Here is a 19367-nt window from a genome sequence, read left to right as displayed (position 1 = left end):
AAGTTTGAAGATAGTAGTCTACTAACATTTAGCGTACATAGTCTACCTCAATTGTTCACAGGAAAAAAAATAATAATGTTTTTCTTCATTAGCCTTGGGCCTCTATTTTAAGAAATTGGAATTTCTTGGCTGTGACCCACCCTGGCTACATGGCTTTTCTTACGTATGATGAGGTGAAAGCTCGGCTCCAAAAATATATCAATAAACCTGGCAGGTAAGGAAGAAACTAATTGCATTGTAAACAGAGTTCTTAAAGTGAATTCTATATTATGGTCCTGTTGTTCCAGAAAGTAAAAAGTTTTCTCCACTGATGCTTAATTATAATTGTGTATAATAATATGTTTGTGTATAATTCCTTCGTCAAATATATAATGATGAGATTATTTTTACAGATTGCACAAAATAAAAGTAATCCTGGAGCAGCAATTTATTAAATCATTATTTAACTAAAGTGTACCCACTTGCGTCTTGTATGTTTCACATTCATTAACTGTTTTTCTTTGGGGTGGATTGGGGGTAATAAAGTTGCATGGTAGTGTCTGAAGAACAAGGCTATTATTCAAAAGGATTATTCATCGTGCTTTTATTTTAAGCAAACAGTTGTGCCTCTTGCATCTTCCAAAAATGAGATGTTATATTTAAGTTGTTTTAAGATGTTGGTAAGGCCTGACTTGGAATATTATATGGAGTTCTGGTCATCTGCCTACAGGAAAAATATCAATAAGACTGAAAGAGTGCAGAGAAAATTAACTAGGATGTTGCCAGACATGAGTTAGAGGGTAAGGTTGAATAGGATAGGACTTTATTCCATAGAATGCAGGAGAATGAGGGGAGATTTGATAGAGGTATACAAAACTTTGAGGAGTATAGACGGGGTAAATGCAAGCTGGCCTTTTCCATTGATGTGGGGTGAAAGTAGAATTAGAGGTCATGGGTTAAAGATGAAAAGTGAAATGTTTAAGGGGAATATGAGGGGACATTCCTTCACTGAACTACCAGCAGAAGTGGTAGATGTGGGTTTGATTTCAACATTTAAGAAATTTGAAGAGGTACATGAATGGAGGGGGGGGGGTGTGGTTTGGAGAGCTATTGTCCAGGTGCAGGTCGATAGGACTAGGCAGATTAATAGTTTCGCTTGGACTACATGGGATCGAGGGCCCATTTTTGTGCTGTAGTGTTTTATAACTCTAAATTAAACCATCATCTTTAATTGATTGCACAAGTTGTAGAATTAGACAAATATACTTAGTATGGTTATCTTAACTGAAGAAAAAGTATAAGATGATATCATGTTGTTATTAAATACCACCCCACCAGCCTCCATGTTCAGCACATAATTCTCTGTAAACTCCGCCATCTCCAACGGGATCCCACCGCCAAGCACATCTTTCGCCCGCCCCCATATTCCACATTCCGCAGCGATTGGTCCCTACGCGTCTCCCTTGTCCATGTGTCTCTCCCCACTGATCTCTCTCCTGGTACTTACCCTTGCAAGCGGAACAAGTGCCACATCTGCACCTACACCGCCTCCCTCACTACCATTCAGGGTCCCAAACAGTCATCCTTCCAGGTGAGGGATACAGTAGATGTCCCCTGTGAGTCTGTTGGGGTTGTCTATTGTATCTAGTGCGGCCTCCTGTATATCGGTGAGATCTAATGTAGATTAGGAGACTATTTTGCAGAGCACCTACTCTCCATCCGCCAGAAAAAGCAGGATCTCCCGGTGGCCACCCATTTCAATTCTACTTCCAATTCCCATTCTGACATGTAAGTCTATGATCTCCTCGGCTGCCACAATGAGGCCACACTCAGGTTGGAGGAGCAAGATCTTGTATCCCGTCTGGGTAGCCTCCAGCCCGATGGCGTGAACACCAATTTCTTGATCTTCCAGAAATTCCCCACCCCTCCACCATTCGCCATTCCCATTTCCCTTGCTCAACTTAACTACTTAACTGCCCATTTCTTCCCTCTGGTGCTCCTTCCTTTCTTCCTTGGCCTTCTATCCTCTCCTTTTAGATTCCACCTTCTACAGCCTTTTATCTCTTTCACCAGCCAACTTCCTAGCTCTTTACTTCACTTCGCCCTCCCAGTTTCACCTATCACCTGCCACCTTGTACTTCTTCCTTCCCTCCCCCCACCTTCTCACACTGACTTCTCATCTCTTTTTTCCAGTCTGATGAAAGGTCTCTGCCCAAATCATTAAACTGTTTACTCCATTCCTTAGGTGCTTCCTGGCCTGCTGAGTTCCTCCAGCTTTTTGTGTGTATTGCTTTGATCTCCAGCATCTGCTGATTTTCTCTATTATTAAAAATAATGAGAGAAGCTGTACAAAAAGGTTCTGGGTCTCAGTCACCATTACCATTGAAGATGTTAGTGTCTATGGATTAGTGGACGTAGGAATATTGCTACCTGAACATCAAAACACTGTGAGGGATAGACTGTCATGGCTGAAGTCTTAACCTCTTTTATCCTTCAGCCACCTTTTTGAGAGCTGTCCTTTCAGTCCTCCTCCTCCTCCTCCTACCTCTGGTTGTGTTAGATGCAGTAAGAGACCAATTTCAAGAAAAAGAAAACAAGGCTTTTAGTTTGACACAGAGCAAAAACAAAAATCATCCTCGTTTTCTTCATTTCAAAAATACAGCTCTGCTGATTCTTAAGGCTTTCCCCTTTCAATATCTTGGAGATTTGTTCTGTTCTTTAGGACTAATTGCCCATGTATGACTAGCATTGCATATTAGTTGAATATATATGGGCCAATTTGACAGGACAGGCATCAATTACCTGATGCATATTGATTGATGTCACAGCTCTGGCGTGTTTTTGGGACATACACAGAACCACCTACTCAGTTTTTTTTCTTGGTTGCTGATGTCGTATTTCAACAATAAGGGTCAAGCTATTGGTGAGGCCTCAGTAATCAGCCCCCCCCCCCCAGGCGTTCCTGGGATCCAATGTGTTAGCTGTGTCCTGTAACTGTGTATGAAATTATTCTAAATGTGTTAATGACAGAGAAAATAAGAGAAAAAAATAACGGTACCTTGATTCTGCAATAGGACATACGTAGACTGAATCAGACTGCTGGAAAATGACTCTGGAGAGGTAGTAAAGGGGGACAAGTATGGGCACACAGACTGAATGCTGTAGATACTTTGCTTCAGTCTTCATGGTAGAGGACATCAGTAGCATGCCAAAAATCTGTGTGTGGTGTGGGCAGAAGTAAGGATAATCGCTATTACTAAGGAGAAGGCGTTTCCTAAACTGAAAGTTCTGAAGGTAGATAATTATCTGAACCAGATGTACTACATCCCCGATTCCTAAAGAGGTAGCTGAAAAGATTGGGGAGGCATCAGTAGTGATCTTTTAAGAATTACTATATTCTTGAATGGTGCCAGAAGACTGGAAATTTGCAAGTGTCATTCCAGTCTTTAAGAAGGGAGGGAGGCAAAAGATAGAAAATTATAGGCCAGTTAAACTAACTTCACTGGTTGAGTAGATGTTGGAGTCCATTATTGAGGATAAGGTTTTGAGATACCTGTAAGTACAGGCAGTATAGGCAAAGGAGAGTCAGCCAAAGGCCATTAACAGGGTGCCATACATAAGGCTGCTAAACAAGATAAGGGTCCATAGTATTACAGGAAAAATACTAGCACTGTTAGAAAATTGGCTAACTGGCAGAAGGCATCAAGTGAGAATAAAGCAGGCTTTTTCAGGGTGTCTGCCAGTGACTAGTGGTGTCCCATAGGGCTGGGTGTTGTGTCCACTGTTTTTCATGTTACATGTTAATGCTCTGGATGACAGAATAGATGGCTTTGTGACCAAGTTTCTGGATGAGTCATTAATAGGTGGGGGGGGGGGCGCAGGTAGTGCTGAGGAATCAGGGAGTTTGCAGAAGGATTTGGACAGATTAGGAGAATGGGCAAAAAAATGGCATATAGAATGCAGTCAACACACATCAAATTTGCTGGTGAACGCAGCAGGCCAGGCAGCATCTGTAGGAAGAGGTGCAGTCGACGTTTCAGGCCGAGACCCTTCGTGAATTCCTGTTGTTTGCGTATAGAATGCAGTGCAAGGAAGTGTATGGTCGTGCACTTTGGTAGAATAAATATAGGCATAGACTATTTTTTAAACGGGGAGTGAATTCAGAAATCAGGTGCAAAGTCACGGGAAGTCCTTGTGCATGATTCCCTAAAGGTTAACTTGCAAGTTGAGTTGTTGGTAAGAAAGGCACATGCAATGTTATCATTCATTTCATGAGGACTAGAATCTCACAGCAAGGGTGTAATGCTGAGACTTTATAAGGCATTGGTCAGACCACATATGGAGTATTACGAGCAGTTTTGGGCCCCTTATCTAAGAAAGCATGTGCTGGCATTGGAGAGAGCCATTGGAACTTTACGAGAATGATCCTGAGAATGAAAGGATTAACATATGAGGAGTGTTTGATGGCTCTCAGCCCAAACTTGCTGGAGCATAGAAGAATAAGGGGGTCTCATTGTAACCTATCAAATATTAAAAGGCCTAGATAGAGTGGAAATGGAGAGGATGTTTCCAAGAGGGGGAGAATCTAGGATCAAAGAGCACAGCCTCCGAATAGTAGGACATTTCTTTAGAATACAGAGATGAGGAGGAATTTCTTTAGCTAGAGGGTGGTGAATCTATGGAATATATTTCCATAGATGGCTGTGATGGTCTAGTCACTGGGTATATTTAAAGCGGAGCTTGGTAGGTTCATAATTAGTAAAGGTATTGAAGGTTGTGGGGAGAGGTATAAGAATGGGGTTCAGAGGGATAATCAATCAACCATGATGGAATGGTGTAGACTTGATGGACAGAATGGCCTGATTCTACAACCCCATTTCCAGAAAAGTTGGGATATTTTCCAAAATGCAATAAAAACAAAAATCTGTGATATGTTAATTCACGTGAACCTTTATTTAACTGACAAGAGTACAAAGAAAAGATTTTCAATAGTTCTACTGACCCAACTTAATTGTATTTTGTAAACATACAGAAATTTAGAATTTGATGGCTGCAACACACTCAACAAAAGTTGGGACAGAGGCATGTTTACCATTGTGTTACATCACCTTTCCTTTTAATAACACTTCTTAATTGTTTTGGAACTGAGGATACTAATTGTAGTAGATTTGCAATTGGAAATTTTGTCCATTCTTGCTTGATATAAGACTTCAGCTGCTCAACAGTCCGTGGTCTCCGTTGTCTGATTCTCCTCTTCATGATGTACCATACATTTTCAATAGGAGATAGATCTGGACTGGCAGTAGGCCAGTCAAGCACACGCACTCTGTGTCTACAAAGCCACGCTATTGTAGCCCGTGCAGAATGTGGTCTGGCATTGTCCTGCTGAAATAAGCATGGACGTCCCGGGAAGAGACGTCGCCTTGATGGCAACATATGTCTCTCTAAAATCCTAATATACGCCTCAGAGTCAATGATACCTTCACATACATGCAACTCACCCATGCCGTGGGCACTGATGCACCCCCATACCATCACTGATGCTGGCTTTTGCACCTTTTGCTGATAACACTGTGGATGGTTGTTTTCGTCTTTGGCACGGAGAACTCGACGCCCGTTTTTTCCGAAAACTAGCTGAAATGTGGACTCATCCGACCACAGCAAATGGTTCCACAGTCTTTCGGTCCATCTGAGATGAGATTGGGCCCAGAGAACTCACCAGCGTTTCTGCATAGAGTTGATGTATGGCTTCCTTCTCGCGTAATACAGTTTCAAGTTGCATTTCTGGATGTAGCGATGGACTATGTTGAGTGACAATGGTTTTCCGAAGTACTCCCGAGCCCAGGTGGCTATAACTGTCACAGTAGCATGACTGTTTCTTAGGCAGTGCCGCCTGAGGGCTCGAAGATCACGCGCATTCAGCAGTGGTTTCCGACCTTGCCCTTCACGCACTGAGATGTCTCTGAATTCTCTGAATCTTTTCACAATATTATGTACTGTAGATGTTGAAGGACCTAAATTCTCTGCAATCTTGTGTTGAGAAATGTTCCTTTTGAACTGACTAACAATTCTCTTACGAATTTTGGCACAAAGGGGTGAGCCACGACCCATCCTTGCTTGCAACGACTGAGCCTTTGATGGACGCTACTTTTATACCCAGTCATGATACCTCACCTACTACCAATTAGCCTGCTTAATGTGGAGTCTTCCAAACCGGTGTTACTTGAATATTCTGTGCACTTTTCAATCTTATTTTAACTCTGTCCCAACTTTTAATGAGTGTGTTGCAGCCATCAAATTCTAAATTTGTGTACATTTACAAAATACAATTAAGTTGGTCAGTAAAACTATTGAAAATCTTTTCTTTGTACTTTTGTCAGTTAAATAAAGGTTCACGTGAATTAACATATCACAGATTTTTGTTTTTATTGCATTTTGGAAAATATCCCAACTTTTCTGGAAATGGGGTTTGTATGTTTTACGGTTTTATACCCATTGTATTTCACTCCTATGATCCAATGTCACATTGATTTTTGTGAAACAATGAGGAATGTATTTTTAAGGTAATTGTTGTGAAATATTTTCCATTCCTTGTGGGAAGCACAGGATTTTAATCCTCCCTTTTGACAACCTAGTGCAGGACTGTATTGCACCAGTTGTTGTAGGATACACCTTCTGGTGCTACTTGGACACGTCTTCAGTGATGAACTCGGGATCATAGGGTGTTTTAGGTCTTTAATCATCAGACACCCTCGCCTGGTCGACCCAGCCAGGGGTGATCAGCCCCCGACTTGTGTCCAAGTGGCGCACTAATCTACGGATCTCCCCTCCGGATCCACAGCCACCGCGAGGCCTTTTCAGCAGCCTCCAGAATGTTCTTGGTGGCTCTTCTGCACTGCAGTCCTTTAACTCCAAGAAGTTTTAGAGTCTGCTGTAATGAATGGCCAGCAAAGCCACAGCACCCAGCTTCAACTGGCTCACAGCGAGCTCTTCAGCCATTGCTCCAGCATTCTGCAACAAGATCTGTGTATTTAGCCCTCTTGCACTTGTTGGCCTCTTCAATCCAGTCTTCCCAGGGGACAGTAAGTTCCAGCAGGACCACTTGCTTTGTAGATTCCGATATTAACACCATGTCCAGGCAGAGTGGAGTGGCTGCGATGTTCTCTGGGAACTTGAGCTGCCTCCCAAGGTCGACTTGAAGCTGCCAGTCTCGTGCAGTGGCAGGAAGCCCTCCCGAGGAGCTAGGCCGATGTTGAGCCTTCTCCCCCGCTCTGATAAAGGTGATGGACTGTTTGAGAGCATGCTGATTTTTGCTGTCTTGAATCGGTGTGCTGATTGCGTCCGCCATAGACCTTAGGACTCGATCATGCGCTGGAAGATCTTGGCATATCAGGCAGTATCAGTGGAAGGCAAAAATTCAGATTCATGTTAATGACTCGAACAGAACTGGAAAAGTAAGAAACCAAGAAAGTTTTAAGTGAGAGGATGGAGAGAACAGAGCCTTTCAGAGTAGAAACTAAGATTGCCCAGTTAATTATTGCTGACCCATCTGAAAATTTCTAAGTAGCAGGAGGTGCGTGGGACTGTTTGGAAATGGAATTTGATGTGTGTCAGACAGATAAATATATCTGATTCTTCACTGATTGAAAGTGATGTAATATTTGAGGTTTTACTACGGTACAGGATTATTACCATTTTTGCAGTACTGCTACAAATTGTCAGAATTATTAATTTAAGATTTGTAACTTATCTCTCTGGATCATGATCTTTTAATCTATAGTCATAGTCATAGTCATACTTTATTGATCCCAGGGGAAATTGGTTTTCGTTACAGTTGCACCATAAATAATTAAATTCTAATAAAACCACAAATAGTTAAATAGTAATATGTAAGTTATGCCAGGAAATAAGTCCAGGACCAGCCTATTGGCTCAGGGTGTCTGACCCTCTAAGGGAGGAGTTGTAAAGTTTGATGGCCACAGGCGGGAATGACTTCCTATGACGCTCTGTGTTGCATCTCGGTGGAATGAGTCTCTGGCTGAATGTACTCCTGTGCCCAACCAGTACATTATGTAGTGGATGGGAGACATTGTCCAAGATGGCGTGCAACTTGGACAGCATCCTCTTTCCAGACACCACTGTCAGAGAGTCCAGTTCCATCCCCACAACATCACTGGCCTTACGAATGAGTTTGTTGATTCTGTTGGTGTCTGCTGCCCCAGCACACAACAGCAAACAACAGCTCGTAGAACTCTGGGTTATTAATCCAATATTATTGTAACCAGCCTATCCTGCATGGTCACAGAACTTGAATACTGAAGTCACCAGTTTTCAAACATTCTGAATGAGTTCAGGGGTAAAAGTACATACATTTAACATGCACCTTCGATGAATTTAATCTATTTGTTGGTCACATAAAGTCTACTGGTATTTATCGTTTATAAAAATGTTAATTGGACAATTTCTCTATTTCTCATAATCAAAATTATACTAAATTTAAATTAATTTTCTACATTGGTATGCTTGGATGAGAGGTCTAAAATTGCTTAACATGGTGCATGGTATCTGTTATATGCTTGTTACGGTATTTGGAGGGCTGGTCATTTTCTAGCCTTTGTTACTTATTCTGTGAACCCTTCTGTACATTTTTATATCATATGCTCTCTGATTGCTTTTGTTATTATCTTGATTCTAAGTATAAGACAATTTAAAATAATTATTAGTTTAATTTACTGAGAGATGGGATTTATAAGCTTTACTTGCAAGTTATGTCTGACAAAGTACGGTAGACTGTCAGCTGCAGCTGTATATCTAGATTTAATGTAATCCTAAAGGCCTAGGGCACAGGAATACTTTCCTTTGGCAATACATTGGCACTATCCTGCTGTGTTCAAACTATTCATTTCAAATTATTTCTAAGATCTTTGTTTAATGCTGAAAGGGCTAATCTCATAGTGCTTAGCAAGGACATCCCTGTTGATAAAGATTGGGACTAATTTTTTTGTAAGTACCTGTGTGGCTAAGATTAACAGTGCTGTAAGGCAGTTAGATTGTAATAAGTTGAACTGCAATAGGTTGTTTATATTGACACTGACAAATTGAATGTGTCCCTTTGTTAAATCAGGGAATAACTAGAACAGGCTGATACATACTTTACATACTTTGATAATAATTTTGAGATTTGAACTTTAAACTTCGAACATTTTCCAAAGATGCTTTGCTACACTTCTTTTAAATGGACTATAAGGCATAAAGGAGTTGACAAGAAAGTTACACTGTTCATTGTGCATTGACCATACTACACTTTAGATTTGTTTTTGGAAATTTAGCCCTAATCCTGTTTTTTCTCCCCCTTACTGTGCAACTTTGACCCACCTCTAATGCCTTAAAATGAACTGTAGCTACCATTTTCACGCAATTACAGAAGATTGCTTCTGAATGGGTGTTTGAAGTGCATAACAATAATACAAAGAATAATTTTTGTTTATTGCACCATGGTATTTTTTCTTTTAATATGCTATGTTGCTCTGCCTATTGAATTTGATCAGCATTCTGCCTTATTGCAACACAGTCCAACTATAAGGTGTCTGAGTGGGGTAGATGGGATTTGAATGGAACCTTGTATAACACTGTAGTGCTGTTGAGTTTATGGAGGTTGGATGGTATATTTTCAAAAGTGTGATTTGGAGTCGTGCAACAGCATTTGATGGCCTGATGAGAAAGCACCTTTTGAAACTGGTATGGTTACTCACAACCAGCTATTCAGGTGGTATAAGTGAACAGAAGGAAAATATTGCTAATGTTGAAAAATCTGAAATTAAAACAAAGTGTTTAAAATGTACAAGTTAGATAAGAGCCAAATTAAGATACCAGATTAGTTGTTGATTCTTCTACTCATCATCGTACTGCCAGATGTAGTTGACTGAAGTCAACATGGTTTCCTTAAAATGAAATTCTTTGAGGAAATAACAGGCAGGATAGACAAGGGAGAGTCAGTGGATGTTGCTTACTTGGACTTTTAGAAGGCCATTGACAAGGTGCTGCACATGAGGCTGCTAAACAAGATAAGAGCCTGTGGTACAACAGGAAAGATACTAACATGGATAGAAGATTGACTGTCTGGAGGCAAAGAGTGGGAGTAAAATGTGCTTTTTCATGTTGGCTACTTGTGACTAACAATAGTGGTGTCCACTGTTTTTCATGTTGTATGTTAATGCTCTGGATGACAGAATTGATGGGTCTGTGGCCAAGTTTGTGGATGATTCCAACAATAGGTGGAAGGGCAGGTTGTGCTGAGGAATCAGGGATTTACAGAAGGATTTGGACAGATTAGTAGAAATAATAGGGCAAAGAAATAGGAGATAGAATACAGTCTAGGGAAGTGCACTTCAATAGAAGGAATAAGGGCATATATTATTTTCTAAATGGGGAGAAAATTCAAAAATCAGAGGTGCACAGAGACTTGGGAGGCCTTGTGCTAAATTCCCAAAAGGTTAACTTGCAGTTTGCCTTGGTGGTAAGGAAGGCAAATGCAATGTTAGCATTCATTTTGAAAGGTCTAGAGCAAGGCTGTAATGCTGAGGCCTCATAAGGAATGGTCAGACTGCACTTGGAATATTGTAAGCATTTTTGAGCCCCTTTTCTCAGAAAGGATGTGCTGCCATTGGAGAGGGTCCAAAGGAAGTTCAGAGAATGATCCTGGGAACGATAGGGGTTCATTCCCAGGATCAAATGCTCCTCCCGGGGGAGGAGCATTTGATGGCTCTGGGCCTGTACTCACTGGAGTTTAGAAGAATGAGGGGTTTTTCATTGAAACCTATTGAATGTTGAAATGCCTAGGTTTGTCCATGGAGAGGATGTTCCCTTTGCTTGGAGATCACAAACTCATAATAGATGGATGTCTATTTAGAACAAAGATGAGGAATTTCTTTGGGCAGAGGACAGTGAGTCTATGGAATTTATTGCCACAGCCTGCTGTGGAGGCCATGTCATCGAGTATATTTAAAGCAGGGGTTAATCGGTTCTTGATTAGTAAGGGTGTCAAAGGTAATGGGGAGAAAGGAGACTGGAGAATGGGGTTGAGAAGGATAATAAATCAGCCGTGATGGAATAGTGGAGCAGACTCGGTGAGCCGAATGCCCTAATTTTGCGCTTAGGTTTTATAGTTTTATGGTCTTATTTGCTGAGCGTTTCTACATTTTCTGCTTTACTGTAGCTTACAAGAACACTCAAATGGTACCTCTATTTAACTCCATATTGAATTGCTTCATTCCTGAAATATTATTAACTTCAACCTAAACTCTGCTTTTGAAGTACAAAATCCATGAACTTGCATCTATAATCCTTTTTTTAAAAAATGCTTGCATTGGCCTTAATTTATATTTCACCATAATCATTCACATACAGTGATGGTGGCAATAAATTTTCATTGCCTAAATAAATTAGTTTTTTTCTCTCTGTCCTTCTGTTCTGTTCCTTTATCTATTAAACATTCTGGATAATATTCTGATCCTCCATAATTTGTTTACTATTTAATGTAGCTCTTTAGTTGCTAAAACATTTCTTGCCCTCTTCCTAATTTCATACTTGCATTCTATAGGAGTCACTAATTTAGAATTTATCATTTAAAATATTTAAACCTTAATCTCATCTGTTGTGATATCTAGTCTTTTTGTGGCAACCACAATTCCTGTGCACTTGAGGTCATTCGAAAAATGGATACCCCTATCCCTTAACTGTCATTGTCTTAGCCACTGTTACTGTGCCAGCAACTTCTGTTGCTGTCTTGTAAGGGTTCTTGTATGTTCTCCCCGTGGCTGCATGGGTTTCCGCTGGGAGCTCTGGTTGCCTCCAGAGATGTCTGGGTTAGTAGGTTAATTGATGACATTGGTGTAATTAAGTGGCATGGGCTCATTCAGCCAGAGGGGCATGTTGCTGTGCTATATCTCTTAATAAAAATAAAATAAAATTCTGTTTGCCTTAATAACTGTTGTACCTGCAAACCAATCTTTTCTGAGTGAGTTGATGGATATCAAGAAAACTCTTTGAGACTGAAGGTCAACCATGGGCAGCCTCAAGGCTGAATGAGCATTTCCTGCTCCTCTTAGTTCTTCAAGTAGGAATTCTAGTCTTGGTCTTCAACTTTCAACAGTAATCGTAAATTATTTATGTTAGACACAATTAAGTACTTAGTTAACTAATGGTTTTCCATGAGACACACTGGAGTAAGTAGCATTTCAGAAATCACTCAATGCAATTCAGTCTTTCATTAACTGAGTTCTATTTCAGAGCCTATGGTACAGGTCCTACCCAGGTCATACCATGTTCCATTCCGGTGAATTGTTCCTAACAGATGGCTGCAACCCTGCAGCAGCAGGCAAATTCATACTCCCAGCATCCCAAACATTTGTTCATATATACAGGCTGCACAAACAGCAAACAGTGGGCTTCTGGACATGGCAATAGCTCCCTGTGGCAGGTTTACAAAATTTAGTTCTAAATGCTGCAAATTGTGATTTTTTTTTTGTTTTACAAAAAAACCTGACTGTTCTGTGTAAATAAAATGCTGTTTGAATTGCCTTTTAAGTCCACTTATATAAAGTTGATCTGAGTATTGGAACTTCTGTATGTTCATGCTTAGTTACTTTGTTTTGTTTCTGCCACAGCTACATCTTTAGGCTCAGTTGTACCCGACTTGGCCAATGGGCTATTGGCTATGTAACAAATGATGGAAACATCTTGCAGACCATTCCACACAATAAACCACTTTTTCAAGCGCTAATAGATGGATGCCGAGAAGGATTGTATGTATTTGATGTTGATAAGTTACAAATAAACAATAAGAAATGATGTCAAAATCTTCTTCAACATTTTAATTATGATGTGAGTATTTGAAATATGTAAAGTTTTTCCCCCTCTTTTATTTAGTTATTTATACCCAGATGGACGAAGTTACAATCCAGATCTAACTGGATTATGTGAACCAACACCTCATGATCACATAAAGGTTACACAGGTAAAGTTATTGTTATCCAGGTATTGTTTAAATTTTTATTGTCTTAAAGGTAGATTACATCATTGTTTTTTTTTATCATGGCCCTAATCTGCCAGAGTGCAGACATTTTGAGGCACCTGTTACTTCTACTTGTTGGCATCAGCGAGAGAAGAGCATGGCCTGGGTGTTGAGGATCTTTAATGATTAATGCTGCTTTTCTATGGCAACGTTTCTTGTAGATGTGCTCAATGGTTGGGAGGGCTTTACTGATTATGTACTGGGCTGAATCCCCCATGTTTTGTAGGATTTTCCACTCAAAGGCATCGGTGTTCTCATATCAGGCCATAATACAGCCAGTCAATACACTTTTCACCACACATCTATAGAGGTTTGCCAAAGTTTTTGAGTTTTACAAACCAGCCAAACATCTGAAACCAGCATTTGCACAAACAGTGAGCCTTGTATTTAATTGAAGGCCTCTGCAAAATTTATCAATAACAAAGGCAACTTCATTAAATACGAAAGACATAAGGATTACATCAGAAACATTTGGAAACAAGTTCAAATATGGTGGGTGGTAAAATGGATAGTTTGCCACAGCAGACTATTACCAGTAGTATTCTATAAATTTCACTAATTTTGTAAACCTTTTAAAATTCTCTCCCATTAGGAACAATATGAGCTCTATTGTGAGATGGGTTCTACATTTCAGTTGTGTAAAATCTGTGCTGAGAACGATAAGGATGTGAAGATTGAACCATGTGGTCACTTGATGTGCACATCTTGTCTGACGGCATGGCAGGTATGTGGACAAACATAGAATTCCTGTGACTGCAGAGTCCACAAAGGCACCGAAAAATGTAATGCAAAATGTCTAATATAAAATGTTGAAAGTATTCAGCTAATGAGGCAACATCTGTCCAAAAAGGAACCAAATTCATGTTTCTTTCTTTTGTAATTTATTTTTTATTGACGTTCATCATCAAACAAACATTTCCATAAGATGTATTTCAGATATTGTACATATATATCATATAATCGTATTTGCCACAAATCTCCACATAATATTTATCTGTGGTGTAGGCTTATAGAAAAGGGAGGAAAGAAAGAACAAGCAAAAGGAGAAAACTATGTACAAGTAGGGAGTGATCTATTTTTTACAACATAGTCATTGATTTGTGAGAATAAAATCAGGCCTATGAGGTGTTATGTAGTTGAACCATTTTCCCCAGTATGAATCAAATTGTTCCAACTTATGATTAACAGATGCTGTTATCTTCTCCATTTTGTAAATGTCCATCATAATTTCCATCCATGCATTTAAAGTTGGGCTCTCCTGTGATAACCATTTCCTGGTAAGGGTCTTTTTACCAGCCACCGGCAGTATATTCATTAAATATTTATGTCTTTTCAACCATTCTTGAGGTACATACCCAAAATATATGGTCTTACTTTCTGAGGGTATTTCACATTTAAAGATGTCTTGTAGGGCATTGTGTATCCCACTCCAAGAGTCTTTGATAACGGGGCATTCCCAGAAAATATGATAATGGTCTGCATTTTGATTTCCACAATTTCTCCAGCAAACAAGGAGATTACTGTCATAATGGGATTTCTGAGAGGGTGTAATAAAATATCTTATCAAGTTTTTCCATCCAAACTCCCTCTATTTCTGTGAACTGGTACACTTCCATTGATACCTCCATATTATTGTCTTCTTCCTTCCTCAGATATAATTATCCCTCCTTCCTTCTCCCATTTTGTTTTAATGTATGAAGTCGTATGTGTTTTAAGATTTGACAAACCCTTATACATGCTTGAAATGATTCTACTACCGTTACCTGAATTGTATGCTTTTCTAAATAGCTCTATCAAACGTGTACTTGCCTTGGTTACATTTTAACCATCCTATTAACATGCTGTCGCATCTGTAGATACTGATAAAAGTCTCGTTTTTCTAATGTGTTTCTCTTTAAGCCTTTCAAAACTGAACAGTGTTCCTTCTTTCATTATATTGCAAAGAACTGTTATTCCTTTAGCTTCCAGTTCTTAAATCTAGCATCCAGTTTATTCGGCATAAAATCCAAGTCATATGCACACCATTTAAGAATTGCAATATCTCCCTCTAGTTTATATTCTTTTATAATAGTTTTCCATATTTTAAGAGTCCATGTCACCCACGGGTTGTCAATATTATTTATCAAACTTTGTAGGTTGTTATCAGCCAAAATTGCCCGGATGGGGATGGGAAGTATCCCCTCCTCAGTGTTTTTCCATTGAGCGTCATATGTTGGATTGCACCAACATATCACAGCACTCAACTGTGCTACAAAATAATAATCTCTAAGAGAAGGTAGCCCCCATCCCCCCTTTTCCTTGGCTAATTGCAAACTTTTGAGACAAACTCTAGGCCTTTTACCTTGCCACATATATCTTGATAACATTTTGTTCCATTCATTGAATTGATTCTGATTAATCTCTATTGGTAAGGTCTGAAAGAGATATAATAGTCTGGGCAATATATTCATTTTAATAGATTCAATCCTTGAACGGAGACTGAAAAAAGGAATTAGGTTCTATCTTGTTATATCTTCCTTAATTTTTTATATATAGGCTGATAATTGCATTCTGATAATTTTGACAAATCTTTTGGCATAATAATGCCCAAATATTTGAAAGACTCTTGTTTGCCATGCCCAGGGATATCTACTTTCAATTTCTCTTCGTGGGCTATAGTTATATGAAAGTAGTTGGGTTTTATCTATGTTGATCTTGTATCCTGATAATTGACCATATTGTTCAAAGGATTGCCTCAATTTAGGTAAAGAGTATGTTGGTTGCTCTAGGTAGATCAAAATGTCATCCGCATAACAGGCCAATTTATGCTCTGTCCCTTTAAAAGTAATTACCCTGATATCTTCATTTTGTCTGATATAGTGAGCTAATTGTTCCAGATATAATGCGAAGAGTAGCGGTGACCATGCACAACCCTGTCTCGTGCCCCTTTCTAGGGTAAAACTATTTGATAAATATCCATTGATTTTAATTGTAGCAGTAGGGTTGTCATATAGTGCCTGTATAGTTTTACAAATTCATGTTTCCAATCCAAGATCTTTCGTCAAAACTGGAAAATTGCAAAACAAATTAGCTTTAAGTTGCAGAGAAAATGTGTGAGATTTCAATAGAGCAAAGGAAGTGTGAGATCAGGCGTATGAGGTGAATCCACTTGCACTCTGTTGTTGATTGTTATCAACAACAAGGGTGTGCTGCTGTGCCTTTGTGAAATGACAGAGGTCAAACCTTAGCTCTCAGTTACCTCTTTGTATATTCTTCTGGACGATCAGCATCAGGTAATTGTCTCATAGGAGTGTCAGTGACCTTATTTTCTCTGGAAATCTTTCCTTCACAGCCACCATCCTTGTAGTCATCTAACCCCGAAAAAGCCCGCTTTTGTCCCCACATGTTGATCCACAATCTGGACTGTCAGGCTGTTTTGACTGTTCTTACACCACCAAACTTGTTTCTTCCCACCTCCGCGCCATCCTTGCTGTCCTGATCCAGGCCTTTCCCACTTACAGTCACATTTGATGCCCTCTACCACTATAACAGTTTTCATTTTCCTGGTTTCTACAGGCTCACCTGTATTCTAAACATATAGCCCTTTACACTCTATGTAACACAGTGGGATGATCTTTGCTTTTTCAGCCAACAGAGGCTCAACTGGTTCTTCTCCATCGTTGCTAGGCGAATGACTGAAGACCTCATTCTCATATTAAATAACAACAAGTTCACTTTCTTTGGATGAAAACAACAGCTTTGAAAATAGTGTGGGCCCACAGTATGCCATGTTTTATAGGATACATAGAGCCGTCTTTGATTCATTCTTACTCTGGTCCCTTCAGCTATTTTTTTGGACCATTGGTTAACTACATTGATGCTGCTTCCTGCACTTATACAGAACTTGTGAATTTATTATTCTTGCTGCCAGACTCCCACAACTATGTCATGTATATTTCTTCCCAAGCTGCTTCCTGTGAGGATTCCATTCCAATCTTTCTTTTTTGTATTTCCTATGTATCTGCTCCGATAAAGAGATTTTCCATTCTGAGATGCTTTTCCCTGTCCTTTATCATGGCTTGAAACCTGATACATATCTCATCTAGTCTTCATCTTTCATCTAATCAACCTTCTCATTCAACAGATGGACCTTCACATTGTCCACCACGTTCAAAAATTTTTCATCACAAGGCATATCTTCACCTTCATTGCCTTTTCAGCTTTACAGAGGGGTCATTCCCTTTTTGCCACCTTGCTATGCCATTTCTATGTCCACCAACCTCTCATCTTCTCATGGTTCTTTCCCATGCAGCTGCAGCAGATGCAACACCTGCTTTTATTTTTAATTTAATCCCTTTTCGCCATCCAGGGACCTAATAATCCTTTCATGTGAAGCAATGATTAACATGTGTTTCTTCCCCTCTGGGAACACCAGAAGCTGATGAGTGAACACTTTGCAGAGCACCTGTGTTTAGTCTAAAGGGCTGATGTTGAACTTTCATTTACCTGCTATTTAATTCCTCATGCTACTTTCGCCTCCCACTCTAATCTCTTTGTGGCTTCCTGGACTGTTCAAGTGATAACTGCAAGCGAAAGTTTGAGAAAAAGCATTTTCCATGGGTTGTGACCCCTGGAGCTCCCCCATTCTTTTAAACTGAATATAAGTATAATCAATCTAACTTCTATAAGATAGCCCTGCTATGCCAGCATTCCATTTTGTGAACCTTTGCTGCATCCGCCCCCAATGAGAACATTCTTCTTCCAATAAGGAGACCAAACCGCACTCATTACTCAAAGTGTGATCTAGCTATACCTTGGGTGGTGGGGTGGAGATGCGTCTCTACCGAAGGTGGTGTAAGGTGCTCCTCTCCTCTGCTAGCCTGCAGGTCACCCTTGAGCAAAGTGTAGTACCTGCTTAGTCCCCCGATCCAGGTCAAGTGAAGCCATAGGAGGAGGTGATGGATAGCTGTTTGAGCAGATGGTGCATAGCACAAGTCCTGGTTATGTAACCACTGATGCCAGGTAGACAGTCTCTGAAGAGTATTGATAATGGTTGGGGTAACCCATCTTGTAAGGCACTGCCTAAAAGAAGGCAATGGAAAACCACTTCTGTATAAAATTTGTCATGAAAAGACCATGATCGTCCACGTCATACAACACGGCACATAAAAGGAATGAACAGTTGAGGGAGTCCAGGCACAGAGGTGATGGCATCGATAAAGGATGAACCATGGAAGTGAGGAGATAGTTCATCACCAAATCCATCTGTAATTGCAACAGGACATCGTTAGTCATGAATTCTTAGTTTTTACAGGCTTTTTTCTTGCTTTTCTCTCTCTAGCAATCCTCACTAAGACAGTTCTGTAAGCAGTATAATCACCTTGTCAAATCTTGTGCTGCGTTATTAGACTCACTTTGTCCTCCCCACACAACTGTTTATGCAAACTAAAACCAACTTGCTTTCTCACTTTTGCAGTTTTGATGAAAGATTTTCAATCTGAAAGTTAATTCTGTTTCTTATAATGCAGATACTACCCGACTTGTAGAGTGTTTCCAGCATTATTTTTATTTCAGTTTTCTAGCATCTGCAGTTTTTTGGTTTTCACTTACTGTTAGAATCTGATTCAGAGTCTTCAGAGAATAAACCAAAGAGAAGCCTTTCACACATTAATGAATACAAAGTATTTGATATTAAGGGCCCCATTTTTGGCTTTGGAGTTTGACTGCCGAAGTTGGGAATTTCAACTGTTTTTTTAAAGTCTAATGAGATAATAGAATAGCTGTCAAAATGAAAATCAGCAATGGATTTAAAACCAGATGTTACGGACATAGAAAATTAGAAACATAAAAGTAGGGAAAGACAGGAAGTTTGGTTTTCTAAATGATCATGTTTTCATTTGAAAAGAAAATAATTCTTTAAGGTAATCTAAATAGATAATGGAATTAGATTTTAAAAATCTACTGGCTTTGAGATTTTCCAATTTAAATATAAAATTCTTGATCTTCAGAAAACTTTTTTTTAAATGCCTGTGTTTCACATATGTTCTGGTCGTGTCCCTTGTTGAAATCTTTTTGGAAATCTTTATTTTCTACAATTTCTAAAGCTTTGAAACAAAATTTACAACCTAATACATTGACTGTTCTATTTGGAATAATTCCGCATCATATTCAGGGTATTTCATTTTCAAACCAACATGTAATTGCATTCGTTACATTGTTGGCAAGAAGAGCTATTTTATTGAAGTGGAAAGATACCTCTGCTCCTACACTAACTCAATGGTTTTCCCAAGTAATGTTATGTCTTAGTTTGGAAAAAAATCAGTAGAACTTTTGATCC

General features: G+C 39.5%; 1 protein-coding gene across 7 annotated transcripts in view; it reads left to right on the top strand.

Annotated features, from left to right (window-relative positions):
* Positions 1-19367, top strand: part of cblb (Cbl proto-oncogene B, E3 ubiquitin protein ligase) — a 180000-nt gene that overhangs the window by 109375 nt on the left and 51258 nt on the right. For all 7 annotated transcript variants that reach the window (XM_063050588.1, XM_063050587.1, XM_063050586.1 and 4 more), the window contains 4 exons: positions 93-214; positions 12645-12782; positions 12907-12994; positions 13644-13775. In XM_063050588.1, coding sequence (XP_062906658.1) covers positions 93-214; positions 12645-12782; positions 12907-12994; positions 13644-13775 — 480 coding nt within the window. The remainder of the gene's footprint in view (positions 1-92; positions 215-12644; positions 12783-12906; positions 12995-13643; positions 13776-19367) is intronic.

This window comes from Mobula hypostoma, chromosome 6 (assembly GCF_963921235.1).
Source record: "Mobula hypostoma chromosome 6, sMobHyp1.1, whole genome shotgun sequence".
In the NCBI taxonomy this organism is placed as follows: domain Eukaryota; kingdom Metazoa; phylum Chordata; class Chondrichthyes; order Myliobatiformes; family Myliobatidae; genus Mobula; species Mobula hypostoma.
Note: the sequence above shows the minus strand (reverse complement) of the source record. Positions and strands in the feature narration are given on the sequence as shown.